The following is a 12819-nucleotide window of genomic DNA, read 5'->3' as shown; positions in this document are numbered from 1 at the left end:
GTGAGTCATATGCTTGGAGTCAAGGGGATTGGATTTATGGCGGTGCTTTCGACTCGCTAAAAATGAAATATTTGACCTCGATTACATGTTATGGTGTTCTAACAAATGGGACACCAACAACTTACAACTGAACGCAAGAAAGAACCTATTTCCAACAAATGAATCATGATTTCGAGGTGGCGCTCTCTGCGTCGGCTATTGTTTCCGCCGAGGTGCCGGGTCAGAACGGGTCCCCGAATTAACACCTATTAGTCGGGAACAGACAGGTCAGAAAAAAAATCAAAAGGGAACAGGAGAGAAGCAGTAGATAACTCTACTGGGGAAGATATCAATGAGTTTCCCAGAAAATTGTGGGGAAAATCACAATTCTAAAGCCCTGGGTCGCGCCTGTGGTATAGAATCCCGTTAATTAATCTCGTAACCCGCTAAGACAACCAACTGGCTCACACAAACTTGTCAAGTTTTCCAGACCGGGGATTTGCGCGCACTTCTCAGTGTTACATATGGAACTTCCTGGGGAGGGACACAGAGTAGGTTCTCCAGTCCCAGACAGACGTCCGAACGTGACTGGAAACCAGGTCGGGCGGGCGATGTTAGACAAGCCATGGATCGCTAAGGTAATGGAACCCATTTTAATGACGGCCCGACAGCACGGGGATTTTTGCGAACTTTCCCGAAGTCCACATATAAAAGGCAAATCCCTTTCGGACATTATAGCTCGTTTTAAGGATACCTGGTAGTCCAGTGCTGGCAAACTCCTAGACCATCAGAATACCCAGCTGGCAGTGTAGACTTTTCTGAACTGCCTCCGACCTGCGATTGCCCAGTCCTTTCAGTTAACTAATCTTAATTGGCAGACCCAGCAGTTATTATTAAAGTTTCTATAAATGAAACATTCTTGAGATTTTTCACTCCCCACCCCCCACCCCAAATCGGTGTGCAAATATATTTGCCAACATACCCCTAAATTTGTGCACATTCCTAAATCAGCACGCACCACAAAATCCTTGTGGAACCCCAAATCTGCGTCGGCTTCCAAATTCACGCAACCCGCAAACTCGCTGACATCTCCACATGCACATTAGATTATTCTTGAGCAAAATAATTTCAAACAGATCACAATCTGTCTGCTTCCACCTTATAAAACAGTAAGAACAAAGTTCATAATTGGAAGTGCTTTAATTAATAAAATATCGGAAGTAAAGGAATGTTGAGATTTGTCACAACTCCACATGCAACGGCTCCCACAAATCCGTGTGCAGCCCCACTTGCCTGTGCACCCCCATGTTTTTAAAATGTTTCTTCTTTGAAAATAAAATGTGCGTACATGGGTGTCAGCTGGGTTGGTGGTGCATACGGTCTAAGGGTGCTTACGGATTTGGGGATGTTGGTCGATTTTGAGTTGTAACGAATCTCAAGGTTGTTTCATTGAGAGGTATTTTATTAATAAATACACATTTAATTTTCATCTCTGCTCTTACTATGATTTTTAAGATGGAGGTTGCTACTGAGTGGCCTATTTGAAATTATTCCTCCTCTGGGATAAGCTGATGTGTATCCAAAGGGTGTTGTCAGGTTCGCAGTGAGCAGCGATATGGGTGTCCATCCGTACTTGTGAGTGCATCTCGATTTGTGGGTCTTGGTGGATTTGGGTTAATGACAAATATCAAGGTTGTTTCGTTTAGAGATACTTTAATAAATAATGCACTTCAACAGCGAACTTTGTTCTTGCTATTTTCAATGTGGATTCAGCCATCTTGTGAAAAAGATCGAAATGATTCTCACTCCAGGATAAACAATCGTACTTGCAGGAGCGCACTTGTATTTGAAGGTGCACAGACATTTGGAGATGTTCACGGCGAGTTTGAGTACACACGGATCTGGGGATGTCTCAAGGTCTTTTCGTTTATAGATACTTTAATAACAGATGCACATCGAACTTTGAATTTGTTCTAGATTTTTGAAAGCGGAAACAGCTATTCTGTGAACTGTTAGAAATGACTCCTGCATTTGGATAACCTAATGTTCATGTGAAGTTGTCAGCGGGTTTTGGATGCATATGGATTTAGGGGTTCGCTCTTATTTGCTGATGTGCGCAGATGTAGGGTCTGATATGTCTAATATGGAGGTGCACACGGATTTTGGGTACACCATATTTGGGTGTATCGGCCGATTTGCAGTTGCAGTTGAATTTTCGGATGCGTGCGGATTTTTATCATGGAAACAGTCATTTTCTGAACGGTTTGAAATGATTCCTGCTCTGAGTTAATCTGTTGCGGAGGTTGGAGTTTCAGCCTGTTTGGAGTGGGTACTAATTTGTGGAGTGCTCTGATTTAGGGCGGTGTTGGCAAATAGGGGATTTCACACTGGTCAAATGATCCGAACAGATTCAGTGACGTGACCACCAGTATAATGGTGCAGTCTGATTCGCGAATGCTCGTTGATTTAGGAGCATGCAGATTAATATGGGGATGTTTACGGATTTCGGGTTTCTCACAGAGATGTGGTGCTTGTGGATTTGTAGTGTGACGTATCTGAATTTTGTTTTATTTATAAACACTTTCAGAATCAATGCACTTTGAAGTTTCAACAGTATTCTTGTTACTTTATGGCAAACAGTTTGCGAACGGTTTGAAATTATTCTTTGACCCGGATACTGTTCGGATCATGTGGTGGGTGTCAGCGTGTTTGGGATCCGCACTCAGTTGGGGATTGCACAGAGTTAAGGTAAATTCGGTATGTATACGGTGCACAGAGTTTTTGGGGGCTGCGCCTGGATTTCGGCATGCATGCAGATTTAGGCGTGTGCTCTGCCTTGGGGGTACACACGGATTTGGTGATATGCTCAGATTTAGAGCGTGTTGTCGAATATCCGGCTGCACACAGATTTGTAGTAACTTAGATATTTGGGTTGCGTACGGTTTTTTAATGTCGAAATACCCCCATTTTCGAAAATTTTTGAAATGATTCCTGCTCTGGAATGATCTATTATGGGGTTGCAGCGTGTTTGTGATATGTACTTATTTCCAGATTGCGCAGACTTAGAACAGAGTCCGCTAACAGAGAGATACACACCGATTTGGAAACGTTCATTGATTTAGGGGTGTGTAGGCCAATATGGGGCTGTTTATAGAATTCGGGCTTCTAACGGATCTGTGGTGTTGGGAACAGAGAGAGCGAGAGACAAGTGGTGTCAGAATGGGAACAAGTTGATCTGAGGTCGGTGTGGTAAGTTGTAAATAAAATTGACGAACTCAGCGTGGGTGCAGGAAGCAGCACCAATTCAGACGTCACTGGACTGACAGCACCAATTCAGCCGTCAATGTAGGGCATGAACGGGTTGTTTCGGGAACCCAGGCAACCTCGCAGGAGAATGGCTTTGCACCTGGACTAATGTCTCTGGGCAGCCAGAAGGATTGCAGGGTGGAACTACGGTGTAAATTGGATAACTAGGCCAGAGATGAGAAGATAGGCCGGCGAATGAGGGGCGATCATTGCAGCTGTATAATGAAAAATTTATGTAATTTCCGCTTGGGAGGTGTGAGTGGAACAAGGATATCGCAGGACCCAGAGGAACAAAAATTGCCCACAGTGGATAGAACTTCAGTGGTTTCAGGTCGAGCGACGCCGCAACGTCACGAGTTCTTCACAAACATGAGAGAGAGCGGTGATTTTACCACATTCTTTAGCTGCTCCCTGAACTTGGTCTGCGTAACGGTGTAAAGGGCCGTGTTCGTGCAACAGCTCAGAAGCTGCAGAATGGCGCCCAGCTCTCGCAGCGAATCAGGTGGGCGCACATACGTGACAAAAGCATACAGCCGATTCCACGCAGAATACACAGTGAAAGGTGCCCACAGCAAGATGAAATTGCCCGAGACGATCAGCAATAAAACGAGGGATTTCCTGCGTTTCTCCATCTCCGGGTCTCTGGCACTCTGTCCGTTGCCAGGAAAACTGAGTCTCCTGCGCGCTCTGCTCGTGACTAAGACGTGCCTGGCGGTGAAGCAATTCGTCAGCAGAACCAGCACAAATGGGAATACAGGGGTGAGGATGTAATAAAATAGTTCAAATTGAGTCGCGATAAATAAATTCAAATAATGCACTCTCCCCCTACAAATAAATGGAACAGCTATCCACGTGTTGTACCCCGAGAGTCTAAAATACCAGTAAATATTCTTTAAAAAGCCAATGGCACTCACTGTCCCCAAAACCACGACAGCGGTTTTCTCGGTGCAATATTTTGATTTCAGCTTCTGGCAACAAATGGCGACAAACCGATCAAAGGTAAACGTGACCGTGAACCAGACGGAGCAGTCGGTTGCGGTGTAAAGGAGAACAGCGTGGATATTACACCCCTTGGTCATTGATCGGAAGAAAACGTCGATTGGTACGTACATAAGTGGAATCTTGCTCAATATCAGGTCGAGGATAAGAACCAGCAGATCCGCCACTGCCATGGCAACCAGGTAGCAAGTGACAACTCTGGAGAGGCCGCACTTTCCCCGAGAAAGGACGAATATGGTCACCATGTTCACTGCGAAGATAGGAATCAATGAGGGTAAACACATCAGGAATCATTTACATATAAAGTAATCCACTTTTCTGTATGTGACAATGTCAAGAATGAGCGTACCTGACAGAATAAAACAATCGCAAAAGTTAAACTGCTTTGCAAATGTGTGTACACTCAATGCAATATGTTGGACCGAATATCGGTAAAGAAACAGAGAGCGGAGGTTACAGATAACGATGGCTGACGATTGATGGATTTCGTACTTTTTGAGGCAAAGGGCCGAATAGCGCATCATCGATTAAATCTGCGGCATCTCGACTGTCGTGAAGTTAGTATCCTTGACAGGAACCACCTCTGGATAAAGAGCAGCTTCCCGCCGCTGACCGTCACCAGGGGCAACGGGATTTGCAAATGGAGCAGCAGCACAAATCACAATTATTGCACCTCTCTTCCCGTTTCTCGACTTTGAGGGAGTGTTATTCTCTTCAAATTATACCACGAGGCTCACCGTCTATTTGTTGTAGCTTTGCCTTTATATTCGTATGATATTCATTATATTCTCAAATACGTTTTATTTTCTCAGCAAGAATGAAGTTGATTTGTCACCATAAAAATACGTCACGATCAATATTTCAAGAACTTACGGAAGTCTATCATGTTTTCAGAAATGTGTTACCTAGGCTTTAAACATCGTCAAATGCACCTGGTGTGAAATATACATTCTATAATTTTTGATCCCAAACGGAATATGCAGTTTTAAGAACACAGTGGGGAGGAAGACGGTCAGATGCAGGAGAGGGACGTCCTGATTACATTCGCGGAGAGATGCTTCCTTTGCTTCAGTGGAAACTCAGGCAGCTGGTGAAAGTTGGAAAGTGATTAAAGTTTGTGTGAAATTTGTCTTCCGACTGATGTTGGTTAAAACGACCAGGGAGAAATGGAGAAGGAATGCTCACAATAAGGTTACTCTTTCTACAGGAATAAGACAGATAATAAGATACACTGTTGTTGTAAACCCGCTCTGGATCATCACAAGTGTTAGCACATATTTCCTTAGGCAGGAGTCCTGGATTCAGTAAATTATCGAAGTGTATTTGCTTAATTATCAACTGGTATGTGTGTCAGCAGCCTTAATTATTATTATGAGAGGTACAGGCCAAAAGGAAAATGTGCAGTTAAATTTTGTTTCATAAGTTACCTTTGGACAGAGACTCACCGGGAAGAGCAATGATGCCGAGGACAGGGAAGAAAATCACTTGAATGGTGAATAAAACATTCGTGACTCGAAAATCTACCGTTATCCGTTCATCATGCGCAAAAATATATGGAACCATCCAGAAGATGTTTTTCCCATTTTCTGTTATATTCCAAGCCGTCCATCCCGAATTCTGATCCATGACAGAACGAGCCGGTCTGTCCTTACTCTCCTCTTTGTGCCGCTCCGGATCTCTGTCCGTGACAGGAGAGGCTGTGCTCGCTGAAACTGGGGGAACTGAGTGAAAGCGACTCTTATTAATAAGAGAGAGAAACCCTCCGGTGACGTCAGCAGCCTACCTTGAAAAGGCGCTATTTATTTTCCATGAAATGACAGAAAGAGTTAACCCTTGGTTTACCCAGTAGCTGAGGAAGAAGTGTGTATATAAGCACTGCTGCTATTACATATATTCGAATTACAAAAATAAATTTAAAAAAAACTAACAATATAACTGCACCTCTTTCTAGAGATGCTGCCTGGCCTGCTGCGTTCACCAGCAACTTTTATGTGTGTTGCTTGAATTTCCAGCATCTGCAGAATTCCTGTTGTTAACAATATTTCAGTCGACTTAGCTGAATATTAAGTTGAAAAAATGGTCCTTAAATAATGAACAAATGTATGTATTTTGTTTTAAAATCCCGTGTAAGGAATGAGGTAAATAAGTCAAAAATCACAAGTGATTCTTCCTTGGTGTGTGTAAAATAAGAAATGCAGAACAGCGGTTCTGGAACAGCGGCATTAGCTTAGGATGTGTTAATTTTTATAACAGAGAAAGACTATCAGCCTTTCTCGAAAAAGGGGTTCCCTTGGGAGCCGGGAGTAGCGAGTAGACAAGAGCGGCAGATATGCGGGGAGGAGGAAGACAGAAGGTGAGGGAGAGAAAGGCAGAAACAGAGACAGGGGATGATGGAATTAACTGTCGGCAACTGGGATCCCTCCAGCACAGTGTGGATCAGATCACCGAGTGGCCGATAAGTATTCTTTGCACGCAGTCTTACTCTGCCTCTACAAGTGGCTGACTGGTATTTCTCACGTCATCCTGATATAGTAGTAGATTAATAATCTTCAACATGTGTACTCAGTCTCGGTTTACTGCGAATTCTTCATGCTGTTAAATCAGAAAGAAACAAGGGCAAAAAATAACTCCTTACTGTCGATACCCGTATACCATACAAGAGGCCAGGACGCATTCATACATACGGTACCACTCTCCGGCAGCTGATGCAATTCCGCTGGGTGTAAAGAGTCGATGTGACAGAAAACATTTAAATCCAGGAGCATCAGCACCTTTCTATGAAATGACTTTGTACTTATTGGCAAGCAAAGGTGACGCTGTACGTTTGTACAATTTACCCTCCATTGAAAATCACACAAAAAACAAAAGACACCAGTGCTCTAAATCGGTTATTCGGTTTACTTTATTATGATTCTCCCCTTTATGTAGCCTTCTTGGAATGTTTCCTGTTCTTTAACAGTATCTGCCTTCATATATTATTTGAAAATCTTTGGGAACTGGTGTTATTTTCATTTCCCCCTGAATAATGTCATGGCATATTTGTGAGACTGCAAAGATCGAACGGGAACTAGTGAAACACGTCTCTTCTTGACTGTTATTAATCTCTGTTGTGGTTTGCAATGAGCTCCTCTTAAAGCTTAGAAATGTAGAAATAGCAGAACGGGCACGTTTATTCAAATGGTCACCGCAATATATTTGACAGAAAGGTGTTCAAAACGGTAAGCGTTTGATTAAAAGCGTACACGTTGCAATAAAACATATTTCTTCGTCACACAAAACATCAGACAAGCACAGTCGTGCATAGCAGGTGTCGAAGTAAAGGTATTCTTAGATTATTTTGTCGGCACCATTACGTCCAGCCACTGAATACCAGCGGCACATGGTTCTTCAGCTGCTAATCAACTGAGCAGTAATCAGATTTAGATTTGTGCGTATAAATCACAAATTTCAACAAATCCCTTTTACAGATGTGTAACCCTGTGCGACAAACACTCGTTTTCCCTGCTGTGCTCGGAGTGTAACCACGTCTGATGTGATGATAACGATAAAACACAGCGAGCGTTCTTCCCCAACAGCTTGTGTTTTCTGATATTCTTGTGTAAAAATATAAATCCAGGAATGCATCAATGATACCAATCCTGAGCCACTGACTCTGCAGTATTATGTCTTGCTCAAACAGCCGTTATGTTTGCCTGTATGTGAGCGGCCATTGACAATCGAATATATTGTGAATATTTTCATATTTGCCTTTCGTAACCCGTGACAATGGGATCACTGATAATTGGACATCATCTTTAGTCGAACAGTTCTGCTCAGTGATATTTTTAAAGACAGAGCTTCGCACTGCCAGTGATGGTGTTGGAGTAGCAGCGACATTACTAGGGTCGACCCTACTGGATCTGGGCAAGCTGCTTAGTTCTCCGTGTGGAAGTGATGGGACTGGATATGCAGTGAGGTTATCACTGTGGTCAGGGATGTCGATTTGATCAGTCGTGACTCTGTCAGTCTGGTCAGTGATGTGTCTGGATCTGCAATGATAATAAGGAATAGCATATTTCCCTCAGCAATCAGGATTCTGAAAGGGCATTGAACCCAACAATACTCCCTCACTACATGTTGTCCTCTTTTTGCACTAATTAAATTTAGTTTTTTTTTTACATATTATCTTCTAACTGTGATTTACAGTTTTTATTATTATGTATTGCAACGCATAACGACACATTTCACGACATATTAAACCTCATTCCGGTTCTGATTTTCTACAGTCTCTGATTCGCGGCTGCTCCATTTATTACTACTCGGGTCCATTTACGGAATAAACTATGCCTCTGATAGCCGTCACGTTTCAGAAGTGCAAACGATTTTTCTCCTTCAGATCTGACAACTTTCTTTATCTACTGTGCAATATTACATTTGTAGATGTTTTGAGTTTACACTCTACCACGAATCACTTTACACGGTACGAAATAAATAATGTATTGTGCCAACCTTATTTTAGAATCATGCTAACATTTATTTCTCATTTTCATCTGTTTTTACAGTGCACCAACGTAGGTCTATCTTTCCGCAGCATAGTCTACGTCATAGTCTATTCATGTTGTTCAGCCACTGGGCTGGTGCCTTTAGCATAATGTTTACTCCCCTGCACAGGTACAGTGATAGGAACATGCAAATTAACCGACACCAGTACTCTGCATTAAAGGTATCAGATGTTATTTTTTCTTTCGTGATGCATATCCAGCAATCGTCGTCTTGATTTTAATTGTAATGTACTAATGTTGCATTTTGTCTTGGATATTTGCATTAGATATGACAGATATGTATCTCTTTAGGTGAACCACATATCCTAAAGATTAACAAGTACCATTTTGATTCATGTGATAACATACTGTATATTCATTGATAGAGCTGAGCTCTTTTATTTTAGCTTGTAGAAGAACAAAAGTACGTATAACTTTCCTGCACGAATATACTGTACTTTGCTGATTAAGTATGAGCTTCAATACAATCAGTCTCAGATGTTATAATGGGTCATGTGCTTGACCTGACTGCAGGCCAGGTCCAGGCCCCATTCGAAAGCCTGGTCATTCCTGCGGGCAGTGGCCACGTGACCTGATAGCTGCACGTCATGTTTCATGATTTTGCCATCTCCCTGGATTCAAGGATTCAAAGCTGGGTGGCAGTGTGAAATGTGAGGAGGATGTTATGAGAATGCAGGGTGACTTGGACAGGCTGGGTGAGATGGCAGATGCAGTTTAATGTGGATAAATGTGAGGTTATCCACTTTAGTGGTAAGAACAGGAAGGCAGATTATTATCTAAATGGAGTCAAGTTAGGAAAAAAGGAAGTACAACGAGATCTAGGTGTTCTTGTACATCAGTCACTGAAAGCAAGCATGCAAGTATAGCAGGTTATGAAGAAAGCTAATGAAATGCTGGCCTTCATAACAAGGGGAATTGAGTATAATGGCAAAGAGGTCCTTCTGCAGCTGTACAGGGCCCTGGTGAGACCACACCTGGAGTACTCTGTGCAGAATTGGTCTCCAAATTTAAGGAAGGACATTCTTGCTATTGAGAGAGTGCAGCGTAAGTTCACAAGCTTAATTCCCGAGATGGTGGGACTGTCATATGTCGAAAGATTGGAGCGACTGGGCTTGTATACTCTGGAATTTAGAAGGCTGAGTGGGCATCTTATTGAAACATATAAGATTATTAAGGGATTGGACACGCTGGAGGCAGGAAGCATGTTCCCGCTGATGGGTGAGTCCAGAAACAGAGGCCACAGTTTAAAAATAAGGGGTAGGCCATTTAGAACGGAGTTGAGGAAAACTTTTTCACCCAGAGATTGGTGGATATATGGAATGTCCCAGAAGGCTGTGGAGGCCAAGTCTCTGGATGCTTTCAAGAAAGAGCTGGATAGAGCTCTTAAAGATAGCGGAATCAAGGTTATGGGGATAAGGCAGCAACTGGATACTGATTGTGGAAGATCAGCCATGAATACAGTGAATGGCGGTGCCGGCTCGAAGGGCCGAATGGCCTGCTCCTGCACCTATTGTCTATTCTAAGTTCCAGATCCCTTCTGACATATGGTTGGAAAAGTATCTTTTCCTCAGATCCCTCTGTATTGCCAATCCTTTGACACGATTCTATTGTCTATATACTCTCCCGTCTCGTCAAGTGAGAAAGCTGTCCGGTTTTGAGTATTTCAACACCAGATGTACTGAAGAAGATGCTGATTATGTGTTATCTTGTGCGTAAGTCTATACTACACACGTGGAGTTTGAAACATTGACTGCACAGAAGCTAAAGTTGAAATTAGCAACATGTTTACCACTCAGTTACATTACTGCTTTGCTCAATCGCTTCGCTCCGTCGTCCGAGCTATAAAACAAGCTATTTCTGTTGGTGTCTGTTTCATGGAATTGGCAATCAGGTGTGCGGTGGCTTACCTGTATAGATTCCAGACCAGATGCAGTTTAATAATTTGCAATCTATTGGCACTATAATAACGACATATGGGCTGCACGTTTAAGATAAAAGCCGATGTTCGGGGTGGGCGCTGATCCTGCACCTGAGATTAGCGCTGAATCTGCAGGACAGTAGATGGAGCAGTAATGTAGAGCATCTATTGACGCCTTTGATCAATATAATCGCGATCATCTGACTGCAGGGAGCTCTCACTTGATAATTCTCAACTTGGATTCCACGCAAAGTGGAGGAATTTAAAATATGGGTGCCCTGACAATAACCAGGACACGCTGTTACATAACCAGTATTGTCACTGTTAAGGCCACAGAGACAACAATATTATCATCATGGTCAACGGTAGTAATGACGCGGCAGCTTGGCCTGCAGTGAGATCATCCAGTCAGCTGAGCTGAGTTCCAGAGAAGCAGTGACAACACCAGGGTGTTCAGTGACGTGCTTTGAAAGTGCAATCCATTCTGCGTATTGAATACAACAGCCCGTAGCGGTTCTGACGCTCCAGCATTACACTCAATGTGTCGGCATCGTGCCTGCTGTTCTGCATTTCCAATGCAGGGAGTGGCTCCCTGGAGGTCGGAGAGATGAATCTGACCGCGTTTAGTGGAGACTTCGGCCAGATTTATCAAGGCTGTGTTTTACATCCGTCCCCATCTGCAGAGTCCTTCTCCGTAGAATATTGACTCCCATTGTAGCAAACATTTCAAATTATTGCAAAATACTTAGTAATAACATGTCGTACTCTCATTTTATACCAGCATATGGCGCATTCCATATTTCTACATGTACTGAACTACATCTATTTCTGACTGCAGTTAATCTGATTTGTGATGTGCAATAATTCTCTCTGTTTTTGTACACTGCCTGGCTGGCACAGTACAAACCCCAACATTTATTTGCAGCACTCTTTACAATATGTTGACGCGTTTAAACATGTGAAACGTATGTTTACGTGCATACAGGATATTTTAATAATTATATTCACAATGTTATTGCCAATATGGGAGACCAGAAATAAAGAAGCAGCTGTATAAAGCTGAAAGCGATGTAGACTTGGTATTTTTCGGTTCCCCGGTGAGTTCTGTTACCTGCACCTCTGAACACAAGCTGCATCTCTTTTCATACTTGATGCTCTTTATCCACTAATCCACTGAAAATTGTTCGGAATTATTTTTGTGCAGATAGACCAAATAAAAGAGATGTACGCGGCTCCTTCCCTCTGCCAGTTTGCAGGTTACTCTTGAGCATGGTCCGCCCACCTACTTAAACAATTACTCTGCTTCTCCCTCCGCCCGACAGATCAGGGGGACATGCAGTCTTGGGACTTGGTAGAGTATGGCCGTATTTGCAGCTAACGTACATCACAGGTCCCGGTCATGCGACCACCAGCACCAGGCTCTGAAGAGTGTAAGTCATGCCTCGGGTCCTCAGTTACAGGGACGATTTGTTGGCTTTTTGGTCATTGGCATTAATGTTGTGAATGAGTTAGTTGTTGAGACTGTGGTTGAGATTCTGGGGAGGGTACGACCGGTACGAGAGGGATGGGTTACAACTGAGGCCGAAGGATCCAATATCCTAGCGGGCAGGTTGGCCTAAGTTGCTCGGGTGGGTTTAAATTAATTTGTTACAGGAATGGGAACCTGCAAGATGGTGCTGAAGATGCAGTCGTTGGTTTACAAGCAGAGGCAATGTATAGAGAGACTCCTTGAAAGGAAAGGCCGCGGATAGGACAAAATTGCAGTTAGGAGGACGAGTTGCAACATCAAAGCGGGAAAAATCGAAGTGTCTGAATACAGGAATGTTGGTGTGACATTGAATGCACGCAGTACACTGGATATGGCAGAAGAACTTGTAGCACAGTTACACATTGTCATACATGCGTATGCAAAACGGAATCATAGTTGAAAGAAGTTTATAGCTTGGAGATTAATATCAAGGATACACATTGTAGCAAGGGGCAGGCAGGAAGCTAGAGGGGGCGGCTTTGCTCTGTTCTGCAAGATTAAAGCAAATCATCTAAAAGAGGTCCCACAGGATCAGAAGGTGTTAATTC

The 12819-nt window shown here is 43.1% G+C and overlaps 1 protein-coding gene across 1 annotated transcript; it reads right to left on the bottom strand.

The window, feature by feature from the left end:
• Positions 1–3635: 3635 nt before the first annotated feature.
• LOC140207920 (probable G-protein coupled receptor 139) lies at positions 3636–5847 on the bottom strand. Its single transcript, XM_072276460.1, has 2 exons — positions 5730–5847; positions 3636–4534 (listed from the first exon to the last, which is right to left on the bottom strand). Exons 1-2 carry the CDS (start codon positions 5845–5847, stop codon positions 3636–3638), a joined length of 1017 nt encoding a protein of 338 aa, XP_072132561.1.
• Between the last annotated feature and the right edge of the window lie 6972 nt (positions 5848–12819).

Source organism: Mobula birostris, chromosome 13 (assembly GCF_030028105.1).
Source record: "Mobula birostris isolate sMobBir1 chromosome 13, sMobBir1.hap1, whole genome shotgun sequence".
In the NCBI taxonomy this organism is placed as follows: domain Eukaryota; kingdom Metazoa; phylum Chordata; class Chondrichthyes; order Myliobatiformes; family Myliobatidae; genus Mobula; species Mobula birostris.
The sequence above is the reverse complement of the archived record's forward strand: the minus strand, read 5'-3'. Positions and strand labels throughout refer to the sequence as shown.

Excerpts from the sequence above, each read along its gene's own strand:
- LOC140207920 (XM_072276460.1), bottom strand. The coding sequence starts at position 5,847 with ATGGTTCCATATATTTTTGCGCATGATGAACGGATAACGGTAGATTTT. Across the intron at positions 4,535-5,729 it reads CGGCATCATTGCTCTTCCCG|TGAACATGGTGACCATATTC; the intron begins GTGAGTCTCTGT and ends CTATCTTCGCAG.